Source organism: Phalaenopsis equestris, unplaced genomic scaffold (assembly GCF_001263595.1).
Source record: "Phalaenopsis equestris unplaced genomic scaffold, ASM126359v1 Scaffold000002, whole genome shotgun sequence".
Classification (NCBI taxonomy): Eukaryota; Viridiplantae; Streptophyta; class Magnoliopsida; order Asparagales; family Orchidaceae; genus Phalaenopsis; species Phalaenopsis equestris.
In genome coordinates, this window is record NW_018164444.1 from 65,887,932 (window position 1) to 65,904,606 (window position 16,675).

The 16,675-nt window shown below is 34.4% G+C and overlaps 2 protein-coding genes across 4 annotated transcripts in view; one reads left to right on the forward strand and one right to left on the reverse strand.

The window, feature by feature from the left end:
* The first annotated feature begins 13 nt into the window (after positions 1 to 13).
* On the forward strand, positions 14 to 6,686 carry LOC110032098. 3 transcript variants are annotated; one of them, XM_020735630.1, is made up of 9 exons: positions 14 to 327; positions 1,849 to 2,026; positions 2,729 to 2,900; positions 3,022 to 3,104; positions 3,222 to 3,261; positions 5,540 to 5,611; positions 5,693 to 5,786; positions 5,935 to 6,035; positions 6,179 to 6,686. In XM_020735630.1, the coding sequence occupies exons 2-9, from the start codon at positions 1,902 to 1,904 to the stop codon at positions 6,293 to 6,295; spliced, it is 804 nt and encodes a 267-aa protein (XP_020591289.1). In that variant the 5' UTR covers positions 14 to 327; positions 1,849 to 1,901; the 3' UTR covers positions 6,296 to 6,686. The 3 variants fall into 3 exon arrangements, with proteins under 3 accessions (XP_020591289.1, XP_020591281.1, XP_020591272.1); XM_020735622.1 differs by having other exon boundaries at positions 15 to 327; positions 1,888 to 2,068; positions 6,179 to 6,683; XM_020735613.1 differs by having other exon boundaries at positions 15 to 327; positions 1,849 to 2,068; positions 6,179 to 6,682.
* Positions 6,687 to 12,457: 5,771 nt separating this feature from the next.
* The window catches only part of LOC110023477 (ATG8-interacting protein 1), a 17,548-nt gene continuing 13,330 nt past the window's right edge, over positions 12,458 to 16,675 (reverse strand). The window contains exons 3-4 of the mRNA XM_020722922.1: positions 12,954 to 13,074; positions 12,458 to 12,769 (exon numbers count right to left, since the gene is read on the reverse strand). Of these exons, the coding sequence (XP_020578581.1) occupies positions 12,970 to 13,074 (105 nt within the window). The 3' untranslated portion in view covers positions 12,458 to 12,769; positions 12,954 to 12,969. The remainder of the gene's footprint in view (positions 12,770 to 12,953; positions 13,075 to 16,675) is intronic.

Consider the following 16,675-nt stretch of genomic DNA (forward strand, 5'->3'; position numbering starts at 1 on the left):
TAGAAAAAAAGAGGTAGAATACTGTGGAACCAGTTAACGGCAAACGTGCCAACACGGCGGTTCGTGCCATTAACTGAATTGAAAAAATAAAAAAGGAGGAGTTTTTATAGCTGAGTTTCGTGGCAATTTTCAGAAAAGGCAAGATCTTGGACGGATCACATATTCCCTAAATTCTCCAGATTCTCAATCTCCCCTTCGCTCGACTGAATTATTTGTCTTTTCTACGCAATCTCAAAAACCTTGTGTCAGCCGACTGCCGTTGTGGTGGAAATTTGATGCCGGCAGCCGAATAGAGGGGCGCTTAAGCTTTTGCTCGATCGGGCCAAGGTCTGTATCTTTCTGGAATCTTTGTTCTGTTATTTCCTTCTTTGATTAAATGCCATTGTTAAAGAGACGTTTTGGATTCGCAAATTCGCTTATTTTAAAGCGTTTTGAAAGCTGGTCACCGTTTTCCCCGTATGTCTCTTCAAGGGTTTTGACATATTTGAGTAACAGAATGTTGATTTCTACTTATTGATTCGAAATCTGGAAAATTTTAATCCGTGAAACGGTCGATCGCATATAGGAGGTCATCCGTAGCAAATTCTTTGCCATTTTCTGGATCTCAATGATCTGGTTCATAACCTGCATGCAAATTGCTGCTTCACAGTTTTCTGGAACTGTTTGGATAGAATTTCATTTCCTAGAATTATCACGCTGTTCTACTGCAAATATGTAAAAATTGAAGTTTAGGTGTTAGATATGTAAATGCATAAGAATTGAGTGATATGGATGTAAATGTTCTTTTTCTATATTATGGAAATACTGTTGCATGATATATTTCAGTGATAACCTGGATGATTTAGAAAATTCAGTCTTAGATGTATTAGGGTGATGCCCGTTAATGCAAATAGTTTATTTTTGAGGATAAATATCAAAGCATCATGAAAAGCTATTTTAATATGTACAATGGTATACTGCCACATGAATGTTAAAATGCCCCATTAAACTAGGAGGTAATGGCAAAAGGACCCCTATGGTGGTAAGAACAATATGACATTAGGGGGGGGGGGGGGGGGGGGGGGGGAGGTGTACATTTCCTTTGAAAAGCCTTGGAGTATTCCTGAAAGATGTGTCTCCATTCCAAAATTTTGACTGCTTACTTATATACATTGGAGTGTCATTTATTTGGGTACAAATTTGGCAAAGATTAATTAAAAAGTGCATAATAGTATGAGGCATTATGTATTTTTGAATTAATTCTTGTCAAATTTTGGACAAAAAAAAAGAATTTTGAGGGCAGAATTTCAAGTTCTAAGTTTCATACTTCAGCTGTCAGGGCATTAATGATTTATTTAAAAATACATAATTGTACAAGCATTAATACCCAAGTTGCTCAAATATGGAACAAAGCACTTGGAGTTCCACTTTTGGAACTCAGCCAATCAGGCAGTGACAATCTGGCCTTTGGAACTCGATCTTTGGAACTCAGCTAAGTGGAACCACCCTAATTTTTTCTTATTTTGTGCAAACATAGTTCGCTTTAAGTTTGGCAAAGTTTATGCTTGATATTACTTTGCCCGAAATAATTGCTCTTTTCGGAGTTTTTTAATCAGGGTGTGTTCATTGTTTATGATTGCTGTTTTTTTATCAATTGTTTGATGTTTACAAAACACACATTTGTTTTATAGGAGGGAAACTTTTCTCATTCTTTTTATTCTCCAGATCATGTTTACTGAGTAGAAATGTATATGCGGAGCATGCTTCTCATTATCTTTAATTTGTGTACTTATCTTATTGCGGTTATTTAATTAGTGCGTGCTTTTATGATCTAAGCTGATTTTGCTAATTGGTCCTTAAACATTGCAGGATTCACTCAGCTTCTCAGTGGTGAAATAGTTCTGTTAGTGCTGATCAAAGTTATGACGACTCTTTGTCTGGACGGTCAAGATTTGCCTGATTTTTCAGTAGATCAGTGTGGCGTGTTTAGCAATGAAGGACAGGGAATTATGTCTGAATCTATTCAGAAACATGCTAATGAAGCCGAGTCAGTTCAGAAATCCGATTCTCTGAGTTTCTGCAAAAACCGGTTTGTCCTATGGCTTGCCTTGAGTAATGTTAGTGAAGGATTTTTTGTTTTTTTAGTTGTCCGGTCTTGCTTTTTATGCTCTCAATATCTTTCTTTCAAATACAATCTATGTTTTTTTACTCAATCTTCTCTCTTCTCTTCCTGTTCTTGCTCCAGTTCATGCAGCTATCTCAATAAAGATGCCAAAATACTTGCTTTAATTTACCTTTTTCTTAACCTGCCTTGTTGGTCTCTATAAATTGAACAGCATTCTTCATTTTTTAACTACCAAGTAATTTGTGTAGGGACAATTTTGGTTGCTTGATTTTAGAAATCATGTTCTTAAACATTATTGATTTTTTAGATTTTGAATCCAGTTAAATCAATATTGGTTTAAAACCTTACAAAATAACTTAAGAATTTTTCAAACATGATTTCATTTTCTTGCACAAAGTGAGTGAATTCAAGTCCACCGCTTTCTAAAGCATTTTAATACAACAAATTCCTTCAAAATTCCTCAAGTGTCATTATTTTACTTTTCAAATAACCAGATGAGACCTTATTACTGATATCAAAGAACTGGTATGTTTTAAAACTTTGTTTTTTTTATTAAATCCATAATTTTATATCCTTGTGCTCTCACCAGCAGAAGGGATTTGATCTCTTTCCTCTCTGGAGCAGGAAAGTTGGAACTCATTCAAGCAGCTCTATCAATAAACATGCCCCCGAAGAGCTGTTACTTTTAACTTCAGAGAACTCTACTTTACCAGCTGCTAGGGATGCTGATGCTTGGTTAGCTCCAGGAAAAATAGTCTGGTTTAAAGATATTCATCATGGCTGGTGGCCAGCAGAAGTAAGATGGCACACTACTAATTATTTGATTTGTAATGGTTTCTTATGTAATATAGTTACTCCTTTTCTCTCAATTTTAGCATTAGCTTGTTTTGGTTAGAGCTCTTTTATGATTGATTTAGGTGATGGACACAGAAGTTTTGAAAGACAATGATTGTGAACTTACTGCAAGAGCTTTGGTGCAGCTTTTGGAAATCCACAAAAGGAAGGCAACTTTACTGCTATTATTTTCTATATTTTAAATCTCTAAAACAGGTTTTATGGCATCTGATTCGTAGACTAACATCACTTTTTTTTTTTTTTTTTTTGTTTAAAATTGCAGAGCATGGGTAAATGCATCAGATCTTTCTCAGTTTCCTAATGTGAGTGTTATAATTTTTCAGAGTTACTATACAAAAAATTTAACTACAGATGCTTATATGAATTGTTTCTGGTGCTTATTTTTGTTGACGTTTTTAAAATATTATATATTGCTATATATATATATATATATATATATATATATATATATATATATATAACTCGAATAACTCAAAATATTAGATTATAATAAAAATTTGAAGGTATTGCTGAATGATTCCAAATCCGGAAAAATTTAATTCATCGGACGGTCCGTAGCACATAGTAGGTCATGTCATGTTCTATTGAGCTCCATTAAATAAGGCGGGTTTAAAAACATTTTTGTATGCTCTACTGAGCTCTACAGAAGATGCTAAATCTTCATCTCAACAATATAAAACTAAGGTAGGATTATCCTTAGTGGAAACAGCGAAGCATTAATTAAACTAGAGCTTGAATACATTACAAAAGAAAACTTGGACAAGAATATGCTATTTTTGCATTTAATCCTTGAAGATTCATATCAGAAGAATAATATTTAGCTATTTTTATGATTTAAATTTTATTTTAATTAATATTCTTTAAACTTTATAGGGAGATTGTGGATATAAATTGCATCTTCTTTAACCTCACATCAGCAGTGTGATTATTGGGATGTGCTCCTCTTTATACTACAGAATGTTCATGTTTTTGTGCCACAGAAAGTTTACTATTCAGCTATATATCATTCATTCAGTCTTTTTTTTTTTTGGCTCGATCAATCTTGATAACAACTTCGATTTTTCATTGAGAAAACTCCAACAGAAGTTTCTCACTTCTTTGAAGAACCATTCTTTGATCAATTGGTATCTCAATTTTAAATTATTGCATTATAGTAAGCCTTTTTGGATACTTATATTTTTTTGTCTTTCAGAGGTATAATTTTTATTTGCAGTAGTGCCTTGATGATATTATCTGAAAGCTCTATTTATCCTTTTGGAGGATAAGTTTGGCGATCTTTCAATAAATTGTTGCTTCCAATGATCAATATTACTGGCTTCAAATTTTTATTAGAAATTGATTTTTTATAACATTTGAAATTAGTAAGAGTTGGTTTAGAAAATGATTTGGGCATCTGTTATATGGTTTGGGCTTTTTAGGGTAAGGAGGAGGTTGAGAGGAGGAGCATTGGTGACTGCTTGATGAGAGGAAAGTTTGATGTGTGGGCATATGTGGATAGAGAAAAAAATGCGTGTGGAGAAGAAATTCTAAAAATTGATGTAATCAGTGTAATACTCCGCATAATTGATGAAATGTAGGAAAAAAACTAACAAGAAATTCCCCATGATACCAAATCAACACAGAGTGCATTGCAACTTTGTGAGAATGATTGAATATTATAGAAATTGCAATAAATTGTTATCAAACCAAACGAAGGTACTTGAAGATGTCGGGTTGTATATTGCTTGAAGAAGAACAACTGGAAGTCGAGCAAGATTAAAAAAAAAGTGTTTCATGCTATTCATGATCCAAGAATGCTCAAAATCACAGACATAAGGCCGTATTTTTAGGAAAAGTAAATTATGATTAAGGATGAAAATCTTTATCTTTAATACATTCCAAACTAAGTATGGGCTGAGAAAAACTTGAAAACTAGTCCCATTCAACTTTTTTGTTGCATGGTTCAATTCATTGCATTTGACATAAAAAATTGAGTATTATATAAAACCAAGGGGGCATTTACATACATACCGCTCAATTCCTATGTATTTACATATCTAACACAAAAATTTTATTTTTTATATTTATAACACCATTTAAACATTTAAAAAGTGAAATACACAATTTTATGCATAGGCGGCATATATGTAAAAATTGAAGTTTAGGTGATACTTGTTAGATATGTAAATGCATAGGAATTGAGTTGTATGTATGTAAATCTTCCTAAAACCAATTGGTAGACGATATTACATTGCAAACAATCTTAATCATTTTTTAATTCATTTGTACCGCTAGTTTTAATGATATCAAAGAGAATATGCTGTTCTGATGTAACACTAGATGGTCATAAAACCCAAAAAAAATATATGGGAGTAGAATGATGATTTTGTTCGTGGAGGAAAATGGCCCATTCCATAAATATTTGAAAAGTTTGACCAATAGCAAAATAAGTGCTTGCATTGTTCGTCTTTTCTTTGGCAATTGGTGAGTAGAGTCATGCAAAACTTTGACTTTTAGCTCGCTAATTGCATATTTTTTTCTTTTTTTGCTCCTCAAATAATTTGTAGGCTGTTTTTAATCCTGTGTACTATTATAAATCAGAACACCTGCGTGCAGTACTTTGAGGAAAGGAGCAAAAATCCTTCAGAAGTTTTCCAAATTGCCCTGAAGCAGGTATTTCTGCAATTCTATCTTAAACTTCCATCCCTTCATACTAAATTTGAAATACTTTTTCTTTCTCTTCTTGCTTTTCAGGCTTTGTCCAAACTTGAGAGTATAAGCCTTGGAACATCACAAGATGGATTTGCTGTTGAGTTAAGGAGCCCAACTCAAACTGATAAGTCGCCTGGTACTTCAGCTCTTACAATCTTTCTATCACATTTATGCAAAAAACCTCGAAATACTTCTGCTAATTATTATTTAGGTGCATAATTTTGTTGTAATTACTGATTTGGCACATAATTTTGTTACCATTTTTGACTGTGTTGCTGCATCAGATGCATCAAAAACCTCCATTTCCAGCAGCAGCAGCAAGGATGATCATGATGAAGAGGGAGGGAGGGGCAAAAGGAAAAGAAAAACAAAGATTCATTTTGATGTAATTTTGTTGCCAAGTTCGAATCTTTTTTTTTTTTTTTTGCTTAATTTATCCTACATAAAAGTTTTTTTTATTTGGTTTAATTATTTATTTTCAGAAAATAAACTCAATTTAATAATATCATTTTGAGACGTTTTTTTCAGGAGATGGCTGTTGCAGATAATCCAGCAAGAAAACTTCGCCGCATGAAGATAATGAGGCAATTAGGCCTTGCAGCTCCTGTTGGATCTCCCTTCTCTACCACACATAGAAGCTCTTAAACATATCTTATAACAGCATTTTGAGAAATGTTCTTTTCTTCCTTTTTAGTTTTGAGGTAGATTTGCATATCTACCACCTAATTCCTATGTATTAACTTGTCAAACTTCCAAACTTCAATTTTTACCTACAGGCCTCCCAACTTTTGCTGAAACAAAGAAATCAGGCCGTATGTCCATAAAAATAGAAGTTTTGAGGAGTTGATATCTTAATACATAGGAATTGGTTGGTACTTATGTAAATCCCCTGTTCTTTTATTCCATAGGACTGAAACTTTTGTGCAATCAGTAAAGCAATTATTTAATTTGCAGACCAGATAGGAAAAGGAGTTTTCAGCATGAAATACTGCACCTACTTTGTCTCACGTTCATAAAAAAAGGAGACATTTACCTAAAACCACCCAATTCCTATGTTTTCACGTACAGAACACCTAACTTTTTCTTTTAACTTTTATACCACACAAATCTTTCTTTGAAATATATATTTTCATGCATGTATAAGATGGTATGTATGCAAACTTAAAAGTTTACATATCTACCAATTGTTTAGGTGTAAGATGTGTAAATACAAAGGAATTGTGTTGTGTTTTGTAAATGCCCCCAAATCACCATGGCAAGCTTTTAGTTCCTAAAATCATGGCTGAGATCAATGGTTAGTTTTGATGGTACAATTATTAAAAAAAAATCTCAATTATTAGGAGCTAACTTTATTAATCAATTTCTTAATTCACTTTCTTTGAGTGGTGTGGTGACCATGAGAGTCTTTTCTTAGTTCTTACACTATTTTAATAACTTGAATGTTTTTAGATCTGTAAATACGACAGGACGTTAGTGAGACATGTGTACATCACCTCTATGAACCTTTCCTAACCTTTCACTTCATTTTCAACACGAAATAGTAATAACTCACATGCATATCACACAACTTTTATTTATTTACATATCTAACATCTTGAAATTGACATTTAGACCTTTTCATGAAAATATTTATTTATGATGTTCATAACTTGGGCCTTTTTGCATGAAAATATGAAAGTTTAGGTGTTAGATATATAAAACATTTAAATATTTAAAATAACTAGGCAGGATATAATAAATAAATAAATAAATAAATAAAAATTTTAGAAAAAGAGAGAAATATATCAAAATCCAAATTCTTGCATATTGACCCTTGATTAGAAAAAGGAGGAAAAGCACTATTCTTGGCATATCCAAATTAATATTCCCCTGCATATGCTTAGAATATGCCATCTCCTCTTCTTTAAAAGCCTGCTTTTGCCTCTCGGAGCTTCATTAATGCACCTGAAACCATCACCTCTCCTACACCCATAAGCCAAGCATGTGATGGACTCCGGCACTCCGGCGACGGTGGCTGCCGCCGATAAGAGCGGAGTTCCGCCGGCTCCGGTGATTTCGTGATGCATTGCTCCGCAGGGCAATTTAAATCCTTTGGCACTGTCTTCTTTTTTTTCCTTTTATAATTGAAGAGCAGCTGAATGCTGAATGCTAAGGCTTTTCTTAGTGCTCTTATGATTTGTAAGCTTGTAAAACTTATGTCAGAATAATACTAATTGACTATGATGGTATGATTAATTTTTTTTAATATTAGTTTCGAATTATTTAGAGATAAATTTAACACATATTATGTATAAAATTAAAGGGGCATTTACATGCATACCAACCAATAATTTTGCATTTACATGTTTGAATGAAGGGTGGATGATCCTAAGGATGGAGGAGAAGAGGTTTTTAATCTTTATATAATGGCAATCTTTCTCAACATGTGTAGCTTTCTTATGAAAAATTGGGGTTGCTAGCATGCTAGACAATAACACAATTGTCATGCTATATAGATTCATAGAGTAACTCGAGAAAAATTGTATAGGAGTTTTATCATAATGTTTAAGTCTAGAATGAATCATAGTTTTGTATTCAACCTAGCATTAAATATTGTTATAATACGTTGTTTCTAATTTTTCTACGTGAACAAATAACTTCTAACAAAAATACAGGTTTTAAATGTTGGTTTTTTTGTCGTTTAACTGAGCAGACAATGTTGTTGTCATCTCGGAATGCCTTCACATCGAAGTGCTCAATTTAATATACAATAGACTTTTTAGCATGTTTGAGAACGTGCAAAATAGTCTCTCGATGCTTTTAATTTGATGCTTGTATGTGCTGGCTCTGAATTCTTATAATAAAAGAAATATTGCCCTCGAATATAGTTAAATAACTATATATACTTTTAAATTTGACTTTGATATTGATATGAATAACCAAAGGGCTATCATCTATTTTAAACAACTTGAGTATCCACATGGGCAGGAGAACTAATAAGCTTGTGATTTGAAAGTTCATTCTCTTGAATAACATTAATAGCACTTTTTCTTAAGCGAGAGAATATACCTTTCTATTTTCTTTATATATATACAAAGCTACATATGGCCCATACATATTTCATAACTTCAGCGCCATCATGATAGATCCTAGAGTTGCAAAGATGATTTTGTAATAATAATCTTGTTCGGTTCATTAACATTTCGGATTATATATAGAGCCACAAAATATTTACAAATAAACCCCTAAAATTCTTCGATTTACAACTAGAACCCTACATCAGATACAAATCTCAAGGCTCTACATCGCGGTGGGCAAAAAATATTCACTAAGCCCATCTTGTCACATAATCTAGTTAGGTTCAATGAGCAAAGTCCTTTAGTGAGGCAATCAGCCACATACTCTCCAGTAGCTACATGCTTAGTTCCAACAATCTGATATTCAACTTCTCCTTAATGAAGAATCTATTAATCTCTGCATGTTTTGTTCCATCGTGTTACACCGGGTTGTTGGCAATGTTGAAAGGCGACTTGCTGTCACACCACAACTTCATTTGAGTTCCCAAATCCACTTTGAGTTCAACCAACAAGGCTTTCAGCCACATCATTTCAGCAAATCCTAATGCCATGACCCTGTATTTTGCCTCTACCGTTGATCTTGCTACAATTTACTATTTCTTGCTCTTTCACGAGACCAAGTTGCCACCTACAAACATGCAGCATCTTGATGTAGAGTGTATGTTTTGTGCACATCATGCTTAGTTAGAATTACAAAAGCCTTCAATGTCTGCTTGCTCATTATTCCTGAAGATCAAATCCTTTTGTTGGTGCACTCAGCTTGACCATTTAATCAATTGGAGAGAATGTAAGTTTGCACCCCCGCATACCTATTTCCATGAAGAGCTCTATTACATACTTTCTCTGGGATAAGAGCAGCCCCTCAGATTCGCCGGCCACTTCAATCCCAAGTAACACGTGAAAAATAATCAATAAAAGTCACAAATATTTGTAACCATCTTTCGAGGTTGTAGAACAAATTCCCCATACTTTTGAATGCACTAAATAAAAATTATAAAAACTTTGTTTACCAAAACTAGCATACGAGCTCCTTGTATGCTTGCCAAACTCACAAGCATCACACACAATTTTTATTTTTATTAGTAATACATTCTCCACACTTCCCTCAGATCCTCCTGCTCCAACATTCTCAACCATGGATACCAAGGTTGAGTCCATCCCCTATCTATCTAAGTACCATAATCTACTATATCATAAACCAATCCCCTTCTCTTGAAAGATCATCTTTGGAATATCAGATGAAACAACACATCTTAGTTGGAATATAATTACACTAATGGATAAAAGATTCATTGGAAATGAATGAACATGCAAGACATTGGACAAAGTCATAGAACTAGTATACCTCACAGTACCCTTACCAGCCACAAACTATGTTGTCCATCGACGGTTTAAATGCTCTTTGGAACTGATAAGTGAGTATAGGATGAGAATTCACTAGCGACACCTATCGAGATGCACTATTTGTTTTGGTGAACTTGTGTTGGATATAAAGGCAGAGCATGTATATGACGGGCACCTTCGGTTGAGTGAGCATAACTAGCAATGTTCCTCTTGAATGACAATAAGGTGGATGCATTCTCAGTCACATGTCGCTCTCTCATTCCTCTTTAACATCTCAAGTAACTTATGATCCTCATCGGTAAAGACCACCCTTGTCTTCCTCGTTCTCTGCTACCATAAGATTTGTCTGATAGCCCTCTCTAGACGATCCACGTCTACCCGTCTTTCTCTCCTTGGGTAGCTTTGGACAAGCCTAGCTCAGATGTCCCACTTCTCCACAATTATAGCTCCTGCAAGTCTCCACCTGGGCACCTATTATACCCGTTTTAAATGCAATTAATTTCTCGTCATTCTTCCCAGTCGCCACAAATCGTTCACGTGAACCAATCCAATTGAAGATTTGTCTACCCCCCCCCCCTCACACGGCTCTGTCGCACACCATACAAAGTAGATTGCATGTCTCTATTCACACGAACAGTTTAAAATCCAACACAAATTTTCACAATTGTGAAATCTTACTACTTTCCCTATTGAATATAGTTTGCATAGTGTTGCCCTGCACCAGCGTGAGCCCCTTTTGCACAAGCCTCGCAAGTCTGATTTCCCTGCACCGAAGACCTTGCGCAGAAGCTTTCGCCTCCCTTCTCGATGCTCCAAGTTGCAATCTCGATGTTTCCCTATATGTGTGACCTACCTTGCTCCGAAATACCTCCATTCACAAAGTGCCATGATCTTCCTCTTTCGTGCCTTCTGAGTCGTGCGATCCCATTCACCGAGCCGCACTCCCTGTACCGAAAAACCCTTCGCGCAACAGTCATAGCGGGATCGCCTGCCTGCTTTGATACATATTGAGAATAATTTTGCAATAATTTTATTTATTTATTAACATTTTGGCTTATATAGAACCACACAAAATTTACAAATAAAATCCTATAATTCTTCCATTTACATCTAGAATCCTACCGTAGATACAAATCTCAAGAGTATGCCTCGATTCTAAAAAGATAATCATCATATTGATTATCATGTATAATGATGCTAGAATATTTCTATGATTGAAGCATGCATCATCATATCATAAGTCCCTCATAAGTATCATATGATCACTCAACAATTTATACCTTAAGTCACTTTTGCAACAACCCATTAATAGCTTCATATAATGCCTTTATAATGTATTATACATCTATCTAGTGTACATGCTCATAATCTTCAAGGTCATGATTGCAATGTGAAGATGTAATCCATGCATGAAGCTATTTCCTTAAAAATCCTCCAAAGAAAACTAGGATGAAAGTTCAAACACCAAGCAAGATACAATTTCTTGCAATCATTAACTTTGGAATATCTTGACCACCATTTCCTTTGTTCTAAGCTTTCTTCCAAATATGCTTTACCATCTTTCTAAGTTTTTGCTACAATGACAAATAACTCGGGTAATAGTAATTAAGAACCCTTGCCACTGCCTTTCGACATATACATATATACTTATTTTATAATATGCAAGTTCAAGGCCTATGAAATAATTTTATGACATCTTTGATCTTCAAGAAAAAAAAAAAAAAGAAAAACAACTTTGTAGATATCAATTTACCTCAAAATTACATGTTTCTTATTTGGGATTAATTTTATTCGTTTTATCTTTTTTATTTTAAAAAAAGACTTGTTTAGAAAATTACTTTTACTCATTTTTATTTTTTTATTTTAAAATAAATTAAAACATTTAATAATAATTTTTAGATAGTTTATTTTCTTTAAAATCAATCATATCCTAATCAAATTTGACAGATATATATATATATATATATATATTCAAACTAAAACGAAACAAAAAAAAAATTAAAAATAGCCCCTTAATTACTCCCAATGAGTAAGATATTAGTAACATAAATAGGCAACAAAATTTAATGATGGAATGATCAATGAAGCCATTGTTAAAACTATTACTTACACTTATTTGCGATACAGGCATGTTATAATTAACATACCGACAATCTGAATATATGTAGCACTTGACAATCAAAGCAACTGCAACTGCATCTATGAACAATCCAAAGATTCAAATCAAAAACTTACAATGCCAATGCTAAAAAATTTCATGAAGAGTAATATCTTATTACAAACTACATATTGGATAAAATTAAGATTCATGATCATAAACAAGGCTAAGACTTGAAAACTATCATACAGATCAAATGGAGACAAAAATGGGCCTAAAAAGCCACATCTTATTGTAATTTGATACCAATTGAATTCAACCAAACAAGATAACGCACAAACAGCTAAAAATTTTCATAAAAAAAATATCTGCACAATTTGAGGAACATTTTGCAATCACTAGGTGCTTTTGAAGCTTTGTATTTACATCAATAAAGCACCAAAATATAATATTTTCACAACCAATGGAACCCTGCCACAAAAACATCAACAAGCCACCCCTGGAGCTAACCAATACTTTCTCGCTTCTCTTCTATAAAGCAACAGCAGCATTGCAGGTGCCAATTGCAAATAGATCATAATTACATGTCTTCAGTTATCATGCAATTCTGGAGAATTCGCTCTAATAAAAACAGAAACCTTTTAATAAGTACAGTAACTTTATTAAATGAATGTAATACTAGAAATATATAGGAACTTAAAGAAGGGTAATAAAGTTATTTAAGTCTGAAAATTGTTTGGCGTAACAGAAACTTAGTTCAAATTAGACAAAATGAGCACTTTGTTGTTAAATATCATCTCCTTACCAACAGCAAGAGACAATCAAATATTGACAGCGGCACTGCCATGGATCAAAGAACTGTGTCGATGGCCACCGACAAACACATATTTAAACCGGCTAACGGATCCCAGCAAACGGCTCATTCTCTGTCACAATAACCCAATGAATCAAAGATTATTAAAACCCTACTGAGACAAACAACCAAGATGTCAAAATAATTTGGGCTAAAAACATTCAAAATAATTTTTGTTAATCTTAAAAGTGATTGAATGTTTCCTGCAGCATGAGCAACAAATTGCAGTAGTTCTATTGTATTGTCCGAAGTTATAATTAGGTCCCAAATTTTTAAATCCTCCCTTTCTGGGATTATATTTTGTAACACAAGAGATAAATTTGTCCTTCTCCAATAGATTTGACATTACTTTTCATAACATACCAAAATACCCTAAAAATATGGATAATCCATCCAACTATGGATAAGATGAAAAGCATTGTATGTATTCTCGTTGGATGTATAGCATCAAACGATGATCTGAGTACATTTTATTTAATATAGTTAATTGGTTCATTTATTTTCTGGTTGTTATTTCTATAGATGAAATATGACAATGATGATGACCTTGAGACATTTTTTATTACCTAGCATGAGGTTGATTCATACGGTTTGCCATGGTTTCAATTTTGGTTCACTTTAGGTTAACCCCCACAAAAAGTAATTCGGGTGAAAATCGCAGGCCAGACCAGAGAAGATAAGGTGGTTGGCATTATAATTTGGCTAAGCTGCTTGATGATGGACTTTATAATTGTGTCCCCTGCGACGTCATCTGATACACATTCAAGTTTTGTTCAGGCCAACATTCCGAGATCATTGGAAGAAGTTGTTGGGGGATTGATGGCTTCAGGACCGCAACAGGCTTTAACTAACCTACTTCCTTTATTATTCAATTAAGGTACAAATCTTCCAATTGACTTCAACAACCATCTCATATTCAATTCAATCAAAAATAACAACAAACATGCCCAGCATATATGCATCACACAAATCAAAATCACCCAACCGTTGCTCGTTTTATGAAATAGACTGTTAATGCATTTGAGAAGTTGAAATTGCCTAAAGAGAATATCCATACGGACCATATCACGTGGGTCACATACAAGAAAAAAAAATTACCCATGTGCAAGACTGAGAGAATTTAGACATGCACGAACATCTCAAGTCAATTCACACATTAATTGTATCTCTGTTCTAGCAAAATTAGATTTTGTTTTTTAATCAAAAGAAATATCCGCCAAATCCTACATTTTAAAATTAGATCTCGTGCCATGTATTCCTCAAATTGCCAATAAAGGACACCCATCGCCTGGGTAATAATCTCACAAGTACAAAAAATTAACCAGTTGGAGAAATGAGAATAAAATTATGACAATCACGAGCAATATGAATTTCCAATTGACTTCAATAACCATCTCATATTCAATTCAATCAAAAATGACAACAAACATGGCCAGCATACATGACATCACACAAATCAAAATCACCCAACCATTGCTCGTTTTATGAAATAGACTGTTAATGCATTTGAGGAGTTGAAATTGCCTAAAGAGAATATCCATATGGACCATATCGCGTGGGTCATCATACAAGAAAAAAAAATTACCCATGTGCAAGACTGAGAGAATTTAGACATGCACGAGCATCTCAAATCAATTCACACATTAAATGTATCTCAGTTCTAGCAAAATTAGATTTTGTTTTTTAAATATCCGCCAAATCCTACATTTTAAAATTAGATCTCGTGCCATGTATTCCTCAAATTGCCAATAAAGGACACCCATCGCCTGGGTAATAATCTCACAAGTACAAAAAATTAACCAGTTGGAGAAATGAGAATAAAATTATGACAATCACGAGCAATATGAATTTGAGCAGAGTCTATCTACACATTAATCATCTTTCTTATCCGATTAAATTATATTTTTCTTCAACCAAAGGCTAATCTCTGTTGAACACCACATATCAAATTATATCCTACAAACCCTGTATTAAACATAGTCCGTCTCCGTCCACCTCATTCCAATTAAAAAGAAAAATAACAAATCTGAATCTTAATGTCTCCCTCATGCACCCTCTTTTCCATTCCCATGCTTGAACCTAACCTGGTCTCTCTCTCTCTCTCTCTCTCTCTCTCTCTCTCTCTCGCTCTCTCCCCCCTTCCCGTCCTTCCCATCCGCTCCAAACAAAATTTAGAAACCTTAAACTGCGATGTTGGTGAGGAAATTATAATAAAAACTTATATAAGAGACATCAATGAAACCAATGATTTGTGGATTCTTGCTGCCGCAGTCATAGACGAATCTCCCTCTTGTCATTGATCAACTCACTATTGCTCCGGCCCGCCAACAGCTGTCAATTCCTAAAAATCACCTTGTCAAGCTAAGCCACAAACCAAGGCCATCAAATTGTCTACCATCACCAACCAAAACACCATCACAATACTCTCTTATTCCCGTTGATAATCAACTCCAATTTTAGGGAGATCAATGGCTCTCCCAATCTCGCCAACAAACCAACCTCCAATCCCACCATCAACAAGCCTTTTGTTGAACTTCATCACCTTGTCTTTCTACCGTTCTTCCTCTCTCTCACGTGAGTGCGGGCGCAGGCGCACGCAATTTCTTTCACTCTCTCCAACATTCTCTCTCCAATATTCTTTGCTCTTTCTTTCCCTCGCTCTTCTCTATGCCCTCCCTCTATCCTACCTTGCACCTAGCCTACAACATCTCCCATGCTCCCTTCCATATTCGCCCATAACAGGGTTCCCAAAACTCTTGACAAAACAGGAGCTAAAAATCATGAAGCAAGCTAGATGCATCATGCTTTTATAGGACCCAACATGTACATAAAATGAAAAGTTTGCGCAACTTATAGAGATTTAAGATAAAATAGTCCAATGCTTGAGTTTACTAAACCTAAGACTAGAGAAAAAACTGGGGAGAAACGAGAATTAAGAATCTAAGCTTTAAATTTCTCATTTTGGCCATGCATCTCTGTTGACCTCATTTTTGTGAGGTCTTCACCTCCTTTTTGTGAGGTCTTCTCTCCTCCTTAGAGCCTAGGATCTAATTCTAGGAGTTTTTATTGACCGTCTTAGAAAATTAGAATTGATAACCACACTTTTAGAAAATTCTAGCCAATTCTTATTTTTCTTTGATGTCTAGCATCTTTGGCACATGTCTAGCATCTTTAGCATCTTTGGCACAAGTCCATCGTCTTATCAACGAGCGGTTATGGGTTATTTTGCGAAGACTCAAGGGAAAAGTTTCTAATAGAACTTCATGCCTTAGAAAAATATAGTCACGACTTTTTCGTCACATACACACACCAAATATACAAAGTTCACAAAATTGCACGAAATCGGACTTCAATTACGCCCAGAGGAGGGGTCAAAATGCGAACTTCTTCGGACGATGACCTCCGACGACAAAATAGACTGCGTCAACGCGTCCGGGATACCAATTTTGGTAGAAAATGACACCCATATTGCCATATTTTTGACACGAGAAAATTAACACGCAAATCGATGAATTCGTCAAAACAACCTCTGACGGCAAAATAGACAGTGCCGGTGCGTCCGGAATGTCGAAATTACCTAGAAAGGACACCCATTTTTTGTTAAGGCGCCGCACATGGATAAATCACATGAAATTTGATATATATATATATATATATATATATATATATATATA